This window comes from Oculina patagonica, chromosome 7 (genome assembly GCF_052425735.1).
Source record: "Oculina patagonica isolate OP01 chromosome 7, crgOcupat, whole genome shotgun sequence".
NCBI lineage: Eukaryota > Metazoa > Cnidaria > Anthozoa > Scleractinia > Oculinidae > Oculina > Oculina patagonica.
This window is the reverse complement of record NC_135764.1, coordinates 20,773,128-20,791,996: the sequence shown is the minus strand read 5'-3', so window position 1 is coordinate 20,791,996 and position 18,869 is coordinate 20,773,128. Positions and strand designations below refer to the sequence as shown.

At 37.8% G+C, this 18,869-nt stretch overlaps 1 protein-coding gene and 1 long non-coding RNA gene across 2 annotated transcripts in view; one reads left to right on the top strand and one right to left on the bottom strand.

The window, feature by feature from the left end:
* Positions 1 to 1,916: 1,916 nt before the first annotated feature.
* On the bottom strand, positions 1,917 to 4,246 carry LOC144661574 (uncharacterized). The gene is made up of 2 exons (XR_013572311.1): positions 4,150 to 4,246; positions 1,917 to 2,410 (listed from the first exon to the last, which is right to left on the bottom strand). It is a non-coding gene; the product is annotated as an uncharacterized LOC144661574 (long non-coding RNA).
* A 3,981-nt stretch (positions 4,247 to 8,227) lies between these two features.
* The window catches only part of LOC144661537 (uncharacterized), a 28,737-nt gene continuing 18,095 nt past the window's right edge, over positions 8,228 to 18,869 (top strand). The window contains exons 1-4 of the mRNA XM_078522343.1: positions 8,228 to 8,424; positions 12,367 to 12,704; positions 14,334 to 14,411; positions 16,409 to 16,921. Of these exons, the coding sequence (XP_078378469.1) occupies positions 12,377 to 12,704; positions 14,334 to 14,411; positions 16,409 to 16,921 (919 nt within the window). The 5' untranslated portion in view covers positions 8,228 to 8,424; positions 12,367 to 12,376. The remainder of the gene's footprint in view (positions 8,425 to 12,366; positions 12,705 to 14,333; positions 14,412 to 16,408; positions 16,922 to 18,869) is intronic.

Below are 18,869 nucleotides of genomic sequence, written 5' to 3'. Positions count from 1 at the left end.
TCATGCGTCGTGCGTCTTGCCCTTGGCGTGTATGCTGCTTGCCGAGAATTTTCTGATCTGAAACGTTTTGGTAACTATCAATTTTTTGAACGATTTCATTTCCGTAGCTTGGTGGTTCTTCATTCGGTTTCAAATTTTATCAGGCTAGCCAATATTTTCTATAACTTACAACGATTCGTGGATTTTCGTGGTATTTTCAAGTGAAAAAGTTACAAATGCTCGAGTCTTTTGTTTTTTAACTTAAGGGATTTCTACAGAACACCTAACGGAGCTTTTGTTTTCCTGTGCATGGTCGATTTTTTATTCCTCTAATGAAAAAACAAAGAATAGTTTCAGTTGTTCGTTACCTACCAGTGATCCAATTAGTAGCGTGGGAACGCTCAAGTATGATTGGTTAAAAATAGGTGAAATGTACATGTTTGCTGAAAGCATTATTTTGCAGAAGCATCATCAAAACTTGCACTGTCCAGGACTATAGCGTAAGGACCCCTTAATGTTATTGAAATGACTTAATAGTTGTGCACAGAGTTTCTTTCACAAGGCCAAATCGAACAGGTGCGTCATCGACCGCGATCAAACGACAGAAATATGCCAAAACAAGACATTCAAGTACTTTAAAGATAAGGTTTTGATTTTCCCAGTTCCAAGTTTGATACATTACCGGTATCACAGGGTGGTAAATGTGAGGATACCTAGCCAGGATTTTGATATGTAATTTGCGTAGCATTTACCTTTCAATGGCCTCGTAGCAAAACGTGATCCCTCAGGCGAGCTCAAAGTGTGAGACAAGTCCTACAGCGCACAACTCGGATCGATAGAAAGTGTCAACCACATTCAATGATTCTTAAGATTCATTCGTCGTTTGTCAATTTTACTTTTCTACAGTATTTTGATTTATGAGTACGTTTTCACAAATGTGCTCGGCCGGAATCACGAATCACGGTCCTTACAATAAGCACACCACGCGTCTCTCTAGACTGGCAATTCACGGAAGGTGAAGGTTCGTCGAGATTTGACCTTCCGTTATTATTTGAAGCTTGAGGCTGCAGATGCACTATCAAAGGTTGCGAAATAAAATGGACATGCAAACTTGCACTGCCAAGCAATGTAGCGAAATGAACATTCCGTTTTATTGAACTGACTAAAGTTTTAATGCAGGCCATTATTTTAAAGTAAAAACGTTTTATTTTTGCATATATCCTGTGAAAAACGTTTTTCGTTTAAATATACCAAGAAACCCAGTGGAAATATTTCGACACTAGTTTCCCACTGATCCACACAGTGGTCCTTGATTAAGATTTTACACAGATGAAATGACAGCATTAGAAGTAACTGATCGGCTTATCAGCTAAACTGAAGAAAGTTGTCCTTGTCGATGCAATCGTTGTAAGGGTGTTCTTGTTTGTTTAAGGTTTTTGCTGCGAACAAGCGGTAGTCGCATGCAACGTAACACCTTCATCCGAGGTCTTTGAATGAGCGAATTCAAATTGCAGGCCTTGTTTTAAAAGCATCACACATTTTAGGTACATCTAAAATCCATAGATCGCTGGTAACTAAGCTTATTCTCCAAAAATCCACGGGGGGGGGGGGGGGGGGAGGGGGAGAACTGCTGTTGTGAAATGGCATGTGAAACAGCAAAAATAATGAATTTGATATGTCAATTACGCACGACCCACGACCCACGCCAATTAGACAATCTCGCTTGAGCTTATTAGCTATTAAGGTTTAAGGTATTAACAAAAGGAATTCAAACACAACAGGTCAATTTGCACTTCTCCCACAAAATCATTACAAGTATTCCGGTATTTTGTCGGGTCAGGTAGCAGATCTTGTTGGGTCTTTGCCCTCATACCCCTCCTCCACAATGGGGGAGGGGTCCATTGTATGAACAACCAAAACATTTTTCTTGAACAATACAGATATGTCCAGGATTGAACGCTAATGAGATGCACGTTCTTCATGACAGGCATCACAAAGTGTCCTCATTTATAAAAGTTCACCAAAACACACCAAATTCTGTCAAATATGAAGTAATATGGAAATGTCAAATAACACAGTCAAACATGAAGTACTTATTAAACAATACTTGCGTTCAATCCTGGACATAAGTGGAACAATAAAAACATTTTATGTACATGTGCTGTTACATATAAATTGTGTATATTAAATTCCTCAATTGAAGGAGGATTTTAGGGAATTATATAATGTAAACTTACCAAGGGGTTAAAACGCATACCATTTTTCACACCCAAAAGTTTTACACTTGAAAAACAAGTTTCATGCACTAATCACTAATGTGTCATGGAGCTTCTTTAATATCTAGATAAAGAAAGGTATAAGCTGACACTTATGTAATGATTACCTGCATCACCAATTTCACTAACTGCACCCCTTGACTGTTTTCCCTGCACTGAAAACAAAATTTATACATATCAAAAACCTGTAAAATTCTTAACTTGCATCCTGGCAAAAAGTATGGAAATCCTAACATTGCAAGTTTTAGAAAGACAACAGATTTACCAAAATAAATGATAACTTCAAACTGCATCTTACACCCTCCATAAATACTTCTCACTGAATTGACCTCAAAAAACTTGTTGTACATGTATTATTTACTTTTTATTATATCCTCGAGTCATCGCAGACAGGCCCATTTTGAACTTTTTTTTTTCACGATCAAAAACTAATCCTACTTCTCTTGTAGAAAAAAAATTGGCAAAAATATTTGATTTAGTCACTGCTTTAAGTTGGAAAACTTTGAAAGGCTTAAAGAATTGTACGAGTCATGTGCAACCTTCAAGAAAGCAATGCTCATAGCCACAGGGCTAAAAAAAGTACCCTCTGAGTGTCTGGGGCAAGTAGATTTTTCTGTCAAGCAATTAATATTTCATGCCTGTTTGCGTAATAGGTTAAAAGGCCCAGGCAAGTCGTCTACATGTAAATTATACAGTCACAAGTTTACTAAGAAACACAATCATGCACAGTCCTAGGCAAGCAAAATTTGAGAGCTGCTTGTTAACCACAGGGCAATCTGGAATTTATTTTTTCCAAGCCCTTATATATCCTACATTATAACTTCAGGATCAGTTTGGTTGTATAATCTTTCGCATCACAATTTAGAATCCGTGCTATATTCTTTTATGTACCATATTTATTCGATTAAACGCCACGGCGTTTATTTAATTTTTCGTGATTCGAGTGCAGCGCTTATTAGAGGAAAGTGTTTATACGAGGGCGGCGTTCATTTAAAATTCAATTATTTCTTGTAAACAATAGTATGGTAACTGAACATTTTAATTAAAAAAAAAAAACAGAAACATGTTTTGCCTGAAAAGTGCATGCCTGAAAAGTCAATTTCAAAACCTTGTTACAATCAAGAAAAATATTTTTTTTTGGCCTGCTCAAGCTTGATTATTACTGCATTTGCTTTCCGAGTCTGATATTCGAATGAATGCCACATCATCTTGATGCGGCGTTTATTCGAGGGAGATGTTTATTAATATTTCTGTTCTAACATCTAGCGCTTATTCGAGGGAGGTGTTTAATCGATTAAATACGGTAAGTTATAAAAAATGTGAATAAACTAATCAATTTATTCTGAGAAAGGCTGTTATCAGATAAGAAATACAAAACTTTCACAAAACCTTTTCACTCATAACATTCATATGATAAAAATTAAAATAAGGAAAAGTACGCAAAGTTCTCAGTGAAAAATAACAGAGGTCATGGAGAAACTATATTTCGCTAAAACTCTCAGCTTGCAATGTCCCCTATATTGCATCTGACTCGACCACATTCTTACAAATTTGCATGTACATTTTGTTCTCTACTTGTTCTGTACTCTTTCCAACGTTTAAAAGTGGTGTGTTCTTCTACTTCGGTGATTTAAGTTAACTACAGAATTGAATAAACAAATTAACGCGGATAGGAAAAACCAGAAGTAAGGTATGCTTTGAATACAACTCGTGTTTAATATAAGACAAAACGAATTTCAGTTCACTAAGTCTATGTCCTTGTTTGACATACCGGTACATGACTGAGAGCTAGAACCCAGCTTCGTTTAAAAATTATGTATTAGGTTGAATGCTGGTTAATCTAAAAACCAAAGACTTTTCTAATCTGTTAAAAAAATGAACATCAATAGCTCACCTTGTTTTCGTAAAGGAATGTTGTCTTTGACCGTCTTTGCTTCAAACTCACCAAGAAGCTTGGAAGATTTCCATTTCGATCGGCCACAATTTTTACTCGGCTTTCGTTACTTTTAAGGGACTCGCGCTATATAGGGAAAACAACTGTCTAGATGCACGCGCAAAATGGCGAAATTAACTGTAAAAGCGATGTACGCGCAAAATGACAAATTTATTGAAAAACGCATCACGTTTGTTCTTCAGTTTGCTTGTAACCTGAGATCATGCCCTCCCTCCTTACTTACCACTGCGGGGAAAAAACGCCTGACCGCAGGTTTAATAGTTTGCTTGCGGTTAGTTCCACTCCAGTTTGCTTGCGGTTAGTTCCACTCCGGTTTGCTTGTGGTTAGTTCCACTCCGGTTTGCTTGCGGTTAGCTTTTATTTGTTAGTAAGGGCAGCACTTTTTTAAATTTGAAAACTGTATCACTAGCGTAGTACTACATGTAGTAACTACTACTTTTGTTTACGCCATTTTGCGCGTGCATTTACACAGTTGTTTTCCCTATATAGCGCGAGTCCCTTAAAAGTAACGAAAGCGCTTTACTCCTCTACTAACTATGGTTGTCATCGCGGGTGAAACGAGGAATATATCCAGAAATAATGTATCTGTAATAAACTGTCTTTAAAACTGAGTCCTTCGTGTGCTTTTCAATCGCGGAGTCTTCATGCTTAGTAGTGAACTCATGTGTACGCTTGGTAAATCGGCATGCTGTGAGATTCCTGACTCTTCACACAGCGGACTTCCTCAAGTTAGTCTCCCCTTCATGTAATTCAGGAGATAATTCTAACATTGTCAACAAGATCTAAGAATGATGTTTTTTCCTCGTGTTTAAAACTTCCTACTATATAAGCTTAGCTGAGTAGAAATCGTTTTTAAAAAACTTTCTTGCTAAGGCCTTGATAGTAATGATTTTTCCCGCCAAAAGACGCGGATTGCCACCGGAGCCTAGCTCGTTCCCAGGCCTAACCCGTGCGTACGTACGGATGTACGCGACAACCAAAATTTCTCGGTTCGATAGGATACCATTTGCCCTGTCTGTTCCCTTGTACCCGCATGTTACCAATGGAGCTACGCTACGCGCCTTCGGCGCGTGGGAGCTCCGCTATAAGTTAACAGACGGTTAAATAGAAGATTAAATATAAGGACCTTGCCTTCTGTTCGCTAAATACAGGTTACACTATATTAAAAAAACCAATCAAATGCTTTTTGTTCCTTAGTCAAAGGTGCTTTGTTAGCCCACTCGTGAATGAGAATACTAAATGTATTGGTGGAGAGCTATGGAATGATTCTGTCTTTTTGTGAGCGGCATGTTAGTATAGAAGTTGTTTGAAGGGAGATATGATCACGTTGGTTCCTTGTGTTTACAGCGGACGCGGGTAATCCATTCATTTTTTTTACGACAATCTATTTTACAATTTTATACGACGTCTTTTTTTTCTTTCTCCTTTTTTATGAATCTATTAGAGATGCAAATCAAGTACTATACAGTATATTATTAAAAGGCAACAACATTCGTCAGTTTGGCGAGCTTTTTTTGATAAATTATTTACGTATCATGACTATCGATTATCGTACAATACGCTTGGAACTATAAAACATTCAGAGACTGCTAAAATTGGACTTTATTCATACAATTGTCCTAAAATCAACCTTTTAATACCCAACACAGTCGCAGTCCACAGTTCGTGCCTGCAAAATCTAAAACTTTCATGAAAACACGGAATATCACTAGTGCTTCGAAGATTTTCATATTTTCTCTAAGATTATTTCTTCTATTTGTCATGTGAAATTCTTAAGAGCTATAAATCGAGCCATTCGAATAGGTTTTATACATACAAGCCATTAAACTTTGAACCTGCGGTATCGGTCAGCGGGATAAGAACATTACAAAGAAATCTATATGCTAATTTTCAGCCCAAACGACACGCAAGTCGAAGCGGTCTAGCGGTTAGGCGTTTGGTCTTCAAAACCATAGTTGATGTTAGGAGTCGCCGGTTCAAACCTCAGAGGGGTGAAACAAAAAGTTAAAAAAAAAAACAAGAAAAATTAATTTATAATTTAAAGCATAAATTATTATTCATAAATTAAAGTTAACAGCCCATAATTTAATGGCTAAATTATTATTCATAAATTAAAGTTAACAGCCCATCGACCGACTGACCGAGTGAAAATTTGCATATCACTTTCCATAACCATACTCGTTTCATTACATTCACGAGTAAAAATGGGTGGGTCTATCCTTACTACCAGGAGAAGAGATTGAAACAGAAATCAAAAAGCAACCAGTTAAATTTGTTTGCCCCTTAAGGTCGCGGGGGACACCTTAGGTTATCATTATGCATTTATTTAAAGCGTATGCACGAAGTACAACGACTGACATCGACAACTTTACGAGACATTCATGACTGGATAAAAATATGGGTGCGTGCGCGTAATTCAGTGTAAAAAATCCCTGTTTCTTTAATATTAAAACAACGCTTAGCGATATACGTTCATATAGATTGTAGGAAGTCTTTGAACTTATTTTCATTCAAATTTAAATATTATTGCAACTCAGAGTAATCACAAAATATTCGGCATAAACAATCGTGTCCTTTTTAAAAACGCATTGTTCGCACCATAAAAGCGTGGAATATAATTACCATAATTATATCTCTCCTTGGCAAAATGATCGTATTTAGGTCGGGACACCTTCGGAAATCTCAAAGTTTGGACTTTTCCGACAATTTTGTGGCAGAGAATACAGCGCGGATACAGAACTTCATGACTTGCCACTGCAGATAGGTAAACTATGAGTACTGTACTGTGTCATAACAGAAGCGGAATTTTAAAAGAGCGCTTTCAGAAAGCGGTAGAAGACATTAAATTCAAATTTGCGCACTTAAAACGCCATAACTTGCTGGCAAACTTTAAATTAAAAATTCCGCTTCTGTTATGACACTCTAGAGGTATTGACTGATTAGTTTTTGACAAGATCACAGTGTGCTGTCTCCTACTCGTTCCGCAAACTCTGCCACAAAATCATGTTTTTCCCAATTTGGCACTAACGAGGCTATAACATCACCGTGAAATGCAATCTACCAAATAAAAGATGACATTCACAATCTTTCATCGTTTCTCCATGTCTCTGTAAAATTTGAGCTTAATCGTACCCATAACAGCTGAGAAATTAGCGTTTCTAAAGATGCAGGTCAAGCAAAATTTCGCTTCATGAATTTATTCATGCTGTAGGTATCCCCCGCGACCTTAATTTCAGTTTGCAAAACAAACCTTCTATAAGGGTGTAGTGTCGCTGTATTGCGTTACGGTCATGCGCACTAGGAGTCGGTCGAGTCGGTAATGTCAAGGATTACTGTATTTTACTGTTAGAGAATAAATAACAAGTATTCACAATCAAGGACTCCATAAAGGGAACAATTTTTTAGACGGGCCCAGGTCGTTAGCGGCTAAAGCCTGTCTCATGCTTTCGGTAAGTTTTTTTTTTTTCATCAGCCACTTAAAATTGCCAGGATGGGAGAAAGGGCAAGGAACGAAGGGATTATCATTACTTGCTTTTTCTTTTTTTTCTGATAAGGGCTTTCTACGTCACTTATTCAGTTTGTATTACTACGGCTCATCTATTATCAGCCACTTGGAATTGCTTAGAGGATATCAGGGATCTTAATTATCATGTGTAGTACGTATTTTGAATTAAGTGTTTAACTCAAAAAGAAATTCTCGCTTAGACCACAAAGCAAAAGAGAACCGGGAAGTTAGAAAGGACTTGTACTAGATATAAACGAAAGGGACAAGTTCTTTTTCACGAGTTTTAGTGTTGTAAAGAAAGCAGACATCCCTGACACCTCTTTATTCAAAGCGGTGTAAACAATTCATGGTCAGAGCAGCCGTATGACCTTACTGGCGGCGAAGTATCCTATATCGGTTGTAACGCTTCAATATAACGCAAAAAAGAGAAAGTAACGCTTGTTTTATTCTATTTCTCCCCTTCTCGCGCCAGATCCTGCTGTGTCTCGTAGCCGGAGCTCGTTCCCTGGCTTCACAGGTTAAGGGGCACACTTCCTCGTTACCAGTCTCCCAGCTGTACCTTTTCTTCCTCTTCAGTCGCACGTTTGTCTAGCTGCGCTGGATGCTATTGCAGATTTCATCTAAAAGACTTCGTTCAACCTCTCGCAAACACAAGATTAGAGTGAATTTCTTTATCGGACGGAGGCTTATACACATATTGCAGTTAAAAGGTAAGTGATTTTGGGAATAGTTGACCTATAGCTAACGCTTAGTTATTTACATATGCTAACTTCAGTTAGGCCTTTCAAAGCTCAACTCGGACTGCTTGAAGTTCAGTTTACTCCAAGCTCGGCAAGCAGGTGAAATGCTACAGAATCGATGCGTTTGTGGACATTTTTATCAGATCTCGATCTCGCGTTTCTTTAGGCCACGATCAGGAAACTCACGACTGAGTTTAATAGCGAGATGGAGAGTAAAGCAATGAACACAAAGCTTACTTTCTTGTACAGCAGAGAACAAATCAAATTCAAGTCTAGGTCGATCTACTAAGTAGGAAATATACAAAATATGCTCGAAAATCGCAAACGCAAGCTATCTAAAGGCCTATAAATGTTTTTCAGTGTGATAAGTAAATAAACCCTAACAACAATAACACTTTCAACCATTCTCAATAAGCTGCTATTTTCACTTAACCAAGGCGCTTAACCAAGGCGTTGGCTTGTTCGATTGACTTCACCGCGATTTAATTTATTGCGTTCAGTAGAATCGATTCAATACGTCTTTTTTAACGCTGCCCCCACAGATTAAAACCAAAGCGAAGAATCAAACAAGCATTGGTTGCATGTAAATATTGACTTTAACAGAGCGTAAAATGCAAATTTCCATATCAGAGGAATGATTTTAAGCTTAAAATTTTTTACGATTTTTTTGGAATACCGAAGTGAAACAAGTCACTAATTCTAGCTTGTACCTTTGTCCCTAAGTGCCGATCGTTCTTTTTTGCAGTTCGAGACGAAAGTGCGGGTGAAGCCCGCCGCGCACTGCCCGATTATTCTTCGGACGTCAACAAATCTTTACTTGTCGGCTAGTTGTCAGTGGCGGCGGGCTTAAGGGAAGGAGAGCCCCGCGAAGCAAAGATTGTGTGCTCTTTTCTTTGCGTTTTCTGAATACTATACTCTATTGTGTTCGCAATTATATGCAATTTCGTTCCGAGATATATCACTGAAAATGAATTCTAGTTAACTGCGCTGCGCAGTTCTTGCTCTGCACGACTACTTTTGTCTCAACTAAGCATCTTTAGCGTGAAACCTTCTATTTTTAAGCGATTGACTCAAGGAAATTTCTAAATTTTCGTGCTATGAAAGAATTTTTTTTAGCAGGTTGAAAGATTACATTCGTGTCATGGATTGTGCTGACCTTGTAACTTTCACTTTCATAAGGCATTAAATAATGTCGGCGTGACTTCAAGTCACTTCATGTTCAAAAGCTGTGAATCAGTTACTAATGGAAACTTTCCGAATCCTTTGTTCTGTCAAATGTTGGATTTTGAAGCGTTTGACTCAAATAAAATAGAAAACGTTTATGCTATAAAAGAAAAATGTTTCAGAGGGCTAGAATAAATACTGTAAACACAATAACCTTCGTGTCATGAAATTCGCTGACGTTGTAACTTTCATTAAATATTTGCAAAGCAAGCAAGGACCTGCTAGAACTTGCCCGGATTACGTCACTGATGCGGGACAAGGGCCGGAAACCTCGAATTATATTAGTACTGACATAACCACCGTGCTAAAGATAGTTGTGAAGAACGTTAACCTCGAATTGCTACTCATGCCGGCCAAAAGCGTGAGTTTTAAGAAAGAAAGTGATAATTCTTGTTAATTGTAGATGGAACTAGTAAACCATGAAATGCCACACAAGGCGTTTTCTTGCCGTTTTGTTTATCAGTCGCAACATTTTTGACGCAGGTAAAGGGGATAGGGGGGGTGCATTTTTTGTTCTCCCCACATGGCTCCCCTAGAGTGATCAAGTGACCAGCGCAGTTTTAAGCTCTAAGAGCTCTTGTTAGTCAATAGCGACCTTTAGATTTGACTAGCAGTACGAAATCGAGTACGAGTACGACTTTGGAATTTTGAGACAATTATATCCCCGAACTATCCTATCCTCCTTCCTATTACTGACCAACACATAAAAAAAGTTAGGGAAAAGATTTGTGTGACTAGTAATTATACGTGTCACACGAATTTGGTTTGAATTAATCTCGTACTCGAAGTCTCTTAGAAGTCCAAGCTAAAGGTCGCTATAACTATGGGCGCTTTCCATTCGACCAAAAATTCTGGTTTGAGTTTCGGAAAATTGCAGTGGCGAATGGAGCAGCATTTTCCAACTTTTCCGGTTGACTGCACGGAAGGCAAAACAAAATTTGCATATGGTCAGGTAGTGCGTCTAATATGGAAATTTCTACGGTGCATTAAAATAATGCACTGTGGCCGGTTTCCTGCACATATAACTCGATAATTTTGCAAATAAAAAGCATTCTGAGCACTGAAAATAAACGCCATGAATGATATCGTGGCCACAAATAAAAGGACCTTTCAAAAGGCACACTACAAGCAACGTCGCCAACCCAAAAAGTTTAATGAGCAAAACAATGGCGTAGCCTGCACGCGCGTTATAAATATTTGTACATTTCTTTGCTGCCGCCTGCAAAACAAGAACGAAAAACAACCGAGTTCATCTAAGTTTTTTATTTGGAGTTTCAAGAATGCTTCCTTAACACATGTAGCTGCTTTCAGCCGCACAAATCGCTAAATTCTCTGCCGAAGGAACTTGGGCTGAGTGTAAAATGGTCGCTTTTTCTAAAATTTTCTGGAAAAGAGGACAACCTCGCAAGGTAGACCCAAATTTTCGAACAAAAATTCCGGTAACTTTCAGTTCCATTTGATTTTGCTTCTGGAATTTCCGGGGTTTTCGGTTGAATGGTTCGCATTTCGGAAAGTCGACACTCCCAGGAAATTTCTGTACCATTCGTCCTTGTTCCGAAATTTCCGGCATTTTTGGTCGAATGGAAAGCGCCCTATAACTCGATTAAGTTGTTCAAAATAAAAAAATATATATAATTTATACTACAACGAGTTATACACTATAACTTTGTATGAGGTTTAAAAGTTTTAAGCTTTCACAGACCTAGTGACCCACAATTCCTAGCAATTATTTACTCTGGTTTCTTGCTGAAGAACTTAATAGCGAAGCGCGCGAGGTCCAAAAATAGAATGCAAATGAACATAACCGCCACGAGACTAAAAAAACATCAGCGTGTTCTGAGAGAAATAGAATGAATCTAGGCAAAGTTTTCATCATATGTCAGTGTTTTAGAAATACCGCCTGCTTTATAGAGTGTTTTAGGAAAATCGTCCGCCATTACGGTTTGTTTGTCTGAGTCTTGTCTGAGTCATGACGTCACTCGCGCGCTTCGCTATTTAATGGCCTGGTCAGGGCTCAAACACAGACTGCTCGATCCGGAGTTTATTCAAGCTAATCGTTAGGCCACAGTAGCTTTCACAGAATAATTTTAAATTTCCCGTCTTCCCTGAGGTTAAGGTGGAAACTTTTTCAACACTGAAAGACCAAAGAAAGCACAAAAGAAAGAAAGAGAAAGACAATTCCATGGGTAAATGGATCAAAATAATTTCTGGATGTATTTCGTCGCTGTTACATTAGACAGAGGCTCTGGGTGCACTCTGGATGGGGCTGCAGGAATCTAAGTTACCCCTTAAATTTCGGCGATGTCTCGTCTATCAGTCAAAATTGAAGCCCATTTTTTAGCTATTATTGAATTTTGCAGACCTCAGTTCTCAGATGACAGTTAAATTTTGAGCGGTTATCAGCATTTAGTTATAACATATACAGTCCGTTTAGATGATTTTCGTGGATTTATAACGTCTGTCGATATTGTTGCGAGAAAGCTGCTGGCTTGAGACATTGACTGTCTAAAGCATCCTGTAATACATGGCTAGTATATTACACGAAGTAGGATTACACGATTGCCGCTTCCTTGCAGCAAGATTCCGTGTTTCCCCGCAAAAAACTTTTGCACTTTTCTCGTACCAAAACGTTACTTAATGCAACAACGTCCTTGTTTCACTCTCATCGTGTCCTTCTTTTTAAAACAGGTTCAGCATAATGCCAACGGGAACGATGATCGGCAGACCAAACATATCAACTGATCATGACGAACCAATGGATGAAGAACATAGAAAAATTTTGAAGAGTGTCAGAGAGGTGCTCGTGCAAGACATGGATGCGGAACAGGTGTTACTGAAGATGGCAGCTTCACATTTGTTAAGTGATAGTGACGAAGAGAAGATAAAGGCGAAGGATCTAACTCGACACCAAAAATGTGAAATTTTGTTAGATTTAATACCAAAAAGAGGTGCAAAAGCCTATGACATCTTTAAGGACGCAATTGAGAAAGCTCATTCACATCTCATAAGTACAATTTTAAAAGCCGGTAAGTAACTTTAGCTATATGGAAATTAAAGTGAAGGTAAAAAGTACTGATTATTTATCAAACAACGAAAGGCGGCGAGCTACATATCCGTTTCACTCTTCAACTTTCAATTATCTTTTGCTTATTCTTTAAATTATTCTTTAACAAATTCTGGCAACCAGTGATCGGCTAGGGGAAAATGGATAACTGTTGATTGATAAAGATAAAATTTTTCGTTGAAAGTGAAAGCTTGCTACTCCTGATCAATGTAATACAGTCAACTCTCTCTTAACGGACACCTCTTTAAGACGGACACCTGGTGTTGGCCCCATCCCTGCTATTTCTCAGTCATTTTTCTGCAACTAAACTCCCTATAAGACGGAAACCTCTCTAAAACGGAAAGTTGGAGCCGGTCCTTACGGTGTCCGTTTTAGAGAGAGTTGACTGTAGCGTACAGTGAACTCTCTCTTAACGGGACGGGCACCTCTATACGACGGACACCTGGTGATGGTCCCTGCCGTTTTTCAGTCTTTTTTCCCTATAACACAGACACCTCTCTAAGACGGACAACGGACACTTTGAAACAGTCAACGGACACTTGAAAAGTGTTTTTATTTGAAGTGAATAATACTTCAAAAGTTATTAAGGGTATCAAACTTACTGACCAAAAACAATCCACTACAACGGACTGCTCCTCTGCTTAAGTGTTTGGGCACCAAAGAGGACGTTTTCTACTAACAGTTAAAGTGCTACTATGATCAAATTTTCACCCCTTGCTTTTCTTAGTATTTCATAAAGTATTTAAGGAAAGATTTAAAATGCCGTTTTCCGTTTTCAAATATCTTTTTTAGTTCTGGAGATATTAAAGCTTAAAAAAATCGTAAAATATGCAAATTAGGGGACTGATGATGTCATCTACTCAACCCAATTTTATGTCAGGTACAAAAATTGAGTTATCTCAGTCATTTTTCTGCGGAGACCAATGAAACTGGGCAGACTAATAGTTCTGCAGGTGACACACATGTTCTTATAATTAAATTATGTTACCATGGCAACTAACTCTTTTCCAGTCCCCGCTAATTTATTTTGAATATTTAAGAATTTTTCAGTTCGGAAAAATGAAACCCCGGCAAGACGTCTGCCTTATCCATTCATATGCTTGCCAGATCACGCATGTAAAGCATTATTGACAAATAACAATAAAGAATGCCAGAATTGGCCAGAAAAGCCTTTAGCATCGGGGGGATCTGGAACCTAATGTGTTGCCATGGTAACCAAATTGTTGGGTTCACATGGTGAAACACAACAAGCAGAGTGTTGCTGCAGAAAATCAGAGAGTTCCGATACAAATTGGCTGAGATATCACTTTCCTTATATTTGATCAAAATTTGGTTGAGTCTATGACGTCATCGCTTTGCTAATTTGCATATTTTAAAAACTTGAATATCTCTGGAAAGAAAAGTGATATTGGAAAACAGTAAGAAGCGAACACGGTCTTTTTATTGTTTTAGTCTTGTTCCAGTTTGCAAAGTGTACAGTACGCTTTTTAATACTTTGCATTGCTTCAAATTAAAATCAATGATTGAAATCAATTCTCCACTGTGTAGCTGTACTGTCAGGTAACTGTTTCCCACATTTCTTTCACAATAGAAAACAGCGTTTTGAGATCCGAACTAAGCATGGAACGAGAAAACAGCGCAGATCTACGAGGAAGACTTAGTAGCACAGGTACATTAGGAAAATAATTTTAACATTATTGAACATTAAACAGCTGAGTCAAGTACGGTGCACTAGTTTCAGTGCATGGATATTTTTAACTTTCTTATGTGGCTTTATCTTTAGGATGAAATGTATTTACCATACTCGTATGTCGTTACAATGCATTGTTTTGGTATGCTAACCGTTAATCCCTCTACCTCATCATGGCCACTGGGCATTCGGTAGAAAAAAGCAACGTTATCGAACCGGTAACGGACCGTCGTATCATACTGTACTTGGAGTTTCCTGCATTTTTTAGCACTTCAACTTTGACGGATCAATACAAGGACTCTTTTTTCAGTTGACGCAACAATTATGGTATTAAACAGATGTCCAATAACTGGTGAACACGTTATGATTATTTTCTAAATTTTACCTTTAAGCCTAATAACTCAAAAACAAGTCCGCTAAACCTCTGAGCAAAATGAGCGATTTTTTTTTTTTTTTTTTTTTTTTTTCTATTTTGGACGTATTGAACTTAATGACGAAATCTGAAGTGTGGAAAGTTTAAAATGACTCGTTCTAGCAAATCTTTATTTGTCAGTTTGCGGTTCTCGATTCTTGTATCATAATAGACCTCTTTAGCTTCTTTTGTTTGCTGTCCCATTGTAGACCACGTGATGCTACCCTTGAGAATTATTTCTTTCAAATTCAAACAAATTCACGTGGAAATGAACGAATAATTTCCAGAAAGACAAAGGAACAATTCTCTTGAGAGCGTCACTTGATCTACAATGGGCAATTTGCATACGTAGCTGAAGAGGTCTATTAATTTTCCGAGTTCAGTGGCTCAGAGCCGCTTTGAGTTATTATCGAATTGTAATCATTGGGATAAGTGACAACCTTCGGCAAACGTAAGAAAACTTCACATGGGGTTCTTAGCCACCTTAAATGTACGAACATTTAAGGTGGCTCTGAACTCGATGTGCAGAATTGTTTTAAACTTTCATCTTGTCGTACTGATCAAAATTTAAGGTGGCTTAATACAGTTTTGAGGGGGTAAGTGAGCCCAACTTTTAACTCTCTTTAAAAATATTCAGGAATGTTCTTTCTTTCTCTTATTACTGTTTTTTTAAAGCATATAGCCATCATATGCGACATTTGACCAATAAAAATGCTAATAAACAATCAATAAAGAGCCAAAATGAATGGCCGAGTGCTTAGGAGGGGACTGGGCACTAGTTGTTTTAACAGCGTTTTTCTCAAAATCTACCCGTATGACCCCACCTCAAAATTTCAGAAATTACAAATTGGCTTTGATTAAACATTCATGCAAAGTAAAATAAAAATCTGTAAGACAGATTTTTCGCAAAATAGGAAAATGTGATATTTTGCCCCTTTACAAAATAGCTCAAATTCTGTCTTACAGATTTTTATTTTACTTTGCACGAATGTTTAATCAAAGCCAATTTGTAATTTCTGAAATTTTGAGGTGGGGTCATACGGGTAGATTTTGAGAAAAACGCTGTTAAAACAACTAGTGCCCAGTCCCCTTCTAAGCACTCGGCCATTCATTTTCGCTCTTTATTGATTGTTCATTAGCATTTTTATTGGTCAAATGTCGCATATGATGGCTATATGCTTTAAAAAACAGTAATAAGAGAAAGAAAGAACATTCCTGAATATTTTTAAAGAGAGTTAAAAGTTGGGCTCACTTACCCCCTCAAAACTGTATTAAGCCACCTTAATAATAAAAATAGGATCATCGAGCTCGTTTTTGAGTTATTAGCAGTTAAATCTAAAATTATCAAGCGTGTTTTAGAAGGTTATGCTATTGCTATGGTAAGAAAAAATGATAATGTGTTTACCTATTATTGGGCATTTGTTTGACATCATGATTGTAGCATCAAATGATAAGGAGTGGTTATATTAAACGACCCATCGAAATCTTAGTCTAGGAAAGTGCTGGAAACTGTCGAATACAACTTTAATGTAATTAGAAACTAATCCAAAGTTGTTAATTTTAGGAAGCCAGACTTGTCCACAGTGCTCTAGTTTGAAGAATGAACTCAAAACATTAAGGAGAGAAAAGGAGTCTGAAATCAACCGACTTGAGTTAAACCACAACACAGAGAGGCAGACCTTTGAAAAGGAGAAAAACAAAATGGAGGAGAAAATCAACAGCTGTGAAAGTGAAATCAAAAAGTTAAAGAAAGGACATGAACAAGTAAAGAAGGATAAAAACGAAATCGAGAAAACTAAAGACAATCTCAAAAAGGAAAACAGAAAATCTTCTGACTATATTAACAAGTTAATGGAAGAGAAAAGAAAGCTAGAAGAGGAAAATAAAAACCTAAAAAACGAGAAACGTCAAATCGAGTCAACAGTGAATAAAAAAACTAAAGAAAACGATGAACTCCTGCAAAATGCAATTTACAACTCTTCGGTAATAGACCGACTTCAAAACGAAGTAAACGAGAAGCAGTCTTTTTGCAAAACGTTAGAAGAGCAAATCGCCAATTGCAAGAACTTCGTGAGCAGTAAGTACCAACTTTGAATACAGGAAATATTTCCATATATGAGTAACGTATCCTTGTAGAAAAAAAAATAAAAGGTAATGTCCGTGAGTTATATAGGAAAAAAAGTTATACTAGCTGAGAGAGCTCTTGTGCGATCCTTGGTCGAGAGGTATGAGGGTATAGACCACGAAAATGAGATAACCTGTAACTCAGCGTTAGACAAACTTCGGAAAACTTGAAAAAATATGTTGGCGTTTCCAAAAAACAGAATCCTACGCGTTGTGAAATGTCAGCTGGAACATTTAGGAAAACACTTCTCACACATTCATCGGCTAGAAGTGAGAAAATGGGATCGTACGAGCTAACACTCACGCGTGCAATTTGTACTGATTTTCCATCTAATTTGCAGGTGATTTTCCTTGTTATTCTACAAAATAAATCGGCCAAAGTTTTCTATGGTCTACAGTCTTTTAGCATAACCCACTGACCGTCTAGAAGGTAATGGGGCAATCTGATTGGCTACGTATACAAAGTTGCCGTCCATTTAACAATTCGAAACAATTAGATAGCAAGCTCAAGGTTTCTATGTTTTTCGCTGAATTTGTATAGGTAATCGCATGGGGCCGAGTAAAATTAAGGATTAATATCACGCGTGTTTTCGGAAGTTGTAGAAATTGCCAGAGTCGCGAAGCGACGAGGGCTATTTCTCCAACTTCCGAAAACACAAGTGATATTAATCCTTAATTTTACGAGGAAACATGTGATTACTTGTTTATGACATAGAGGGCAAAATTTTCTGAAAATTGTCGATGCTATAAAAATGACTTCTGTACAGCGCGAAGCTTAATTTGACTTGCGAAACGAAAACGTTCCTTATAATCGAGCAAATCTTGACGTTCGGAAGAGAATAACGCTGACAGTTGTATGCAATGAACGGTATGAAATTCGTGAAAAAAAAAAATAAAAAAAGCTATTAACGACAGAACAAGCGAACACTTAATATATTTATTCACCTGTGTGCACGTTTTGAAGCTTTCCTCTACGATCGGCTTCACATGTCAGTCCTCGACATAGATAACAGCAAACGACGACCCCAAACAAACTTGTAGTAGTAATTTGTCCAATTAATGTGACCTTCTTTCACGAAACAAACTATATATGTCCTCCTTTATATCCTGGGTTGCTGGTGATGAGTTTTAGCGATGACAGAAGTGAAACGGAGATGTCAGTTGCCGGCCGCTACGAATGAATTTGAATTGTCGCACACTTGCAAGTGTCTGATGCAATTTTTGTACCGTTTTCAACTGTAATAATCTTCTGTGTCAGCTTTTGGATCTTCGTTTCAAGTAATTACCCCCATTTCCATTCAATTTTCATCACATATCTGCGGAAACTGAAGTCAAATTTCGAAAAGATCGATGTACAAGCGAGCGCTCTGTTTGAAAATCCTGCTCAAAATCCCGCCGTCTTGAAGCCAACGAAGTGCAGCGCGCTCAGCCAATCAGAAACGAGCAATTTTCCTGTTTGTCCAATCAGGATCAAGTAATTTTGCCCGGGGCAATTACCAAAATTAAGGGAAAATGCCCTCTGTCTCAGCCAATCACCATTCAGTAATTTTGCCCTCTATGTTATAATATCAATTAACACCTTCAATAAATCAATTAAAGCGATATTCTATTTTTAATAGATTGGTCAGTGGGTTATGCTAAAACATTTAGACGGCTAGCTCTCGTTTTCTATCGACTTTGAAAGAAACCTCGAGCTTTCCGTCTAATTGTTAATTTTCGAATGTAGTGAAAACGGTTGACCAGACTAAAACTTGGGCGCTAGTGTCTAATCACCTTCACTGTGCACTCTCGTTGGTTATAACGTTATGCAGGATATGTTAAATAATACCAGCACAACGTAACCATTGGTGACGAAGGGTGAGAAAAGAGGAAGAAAAGGTATCCGCTAATTGTCTTCTGAA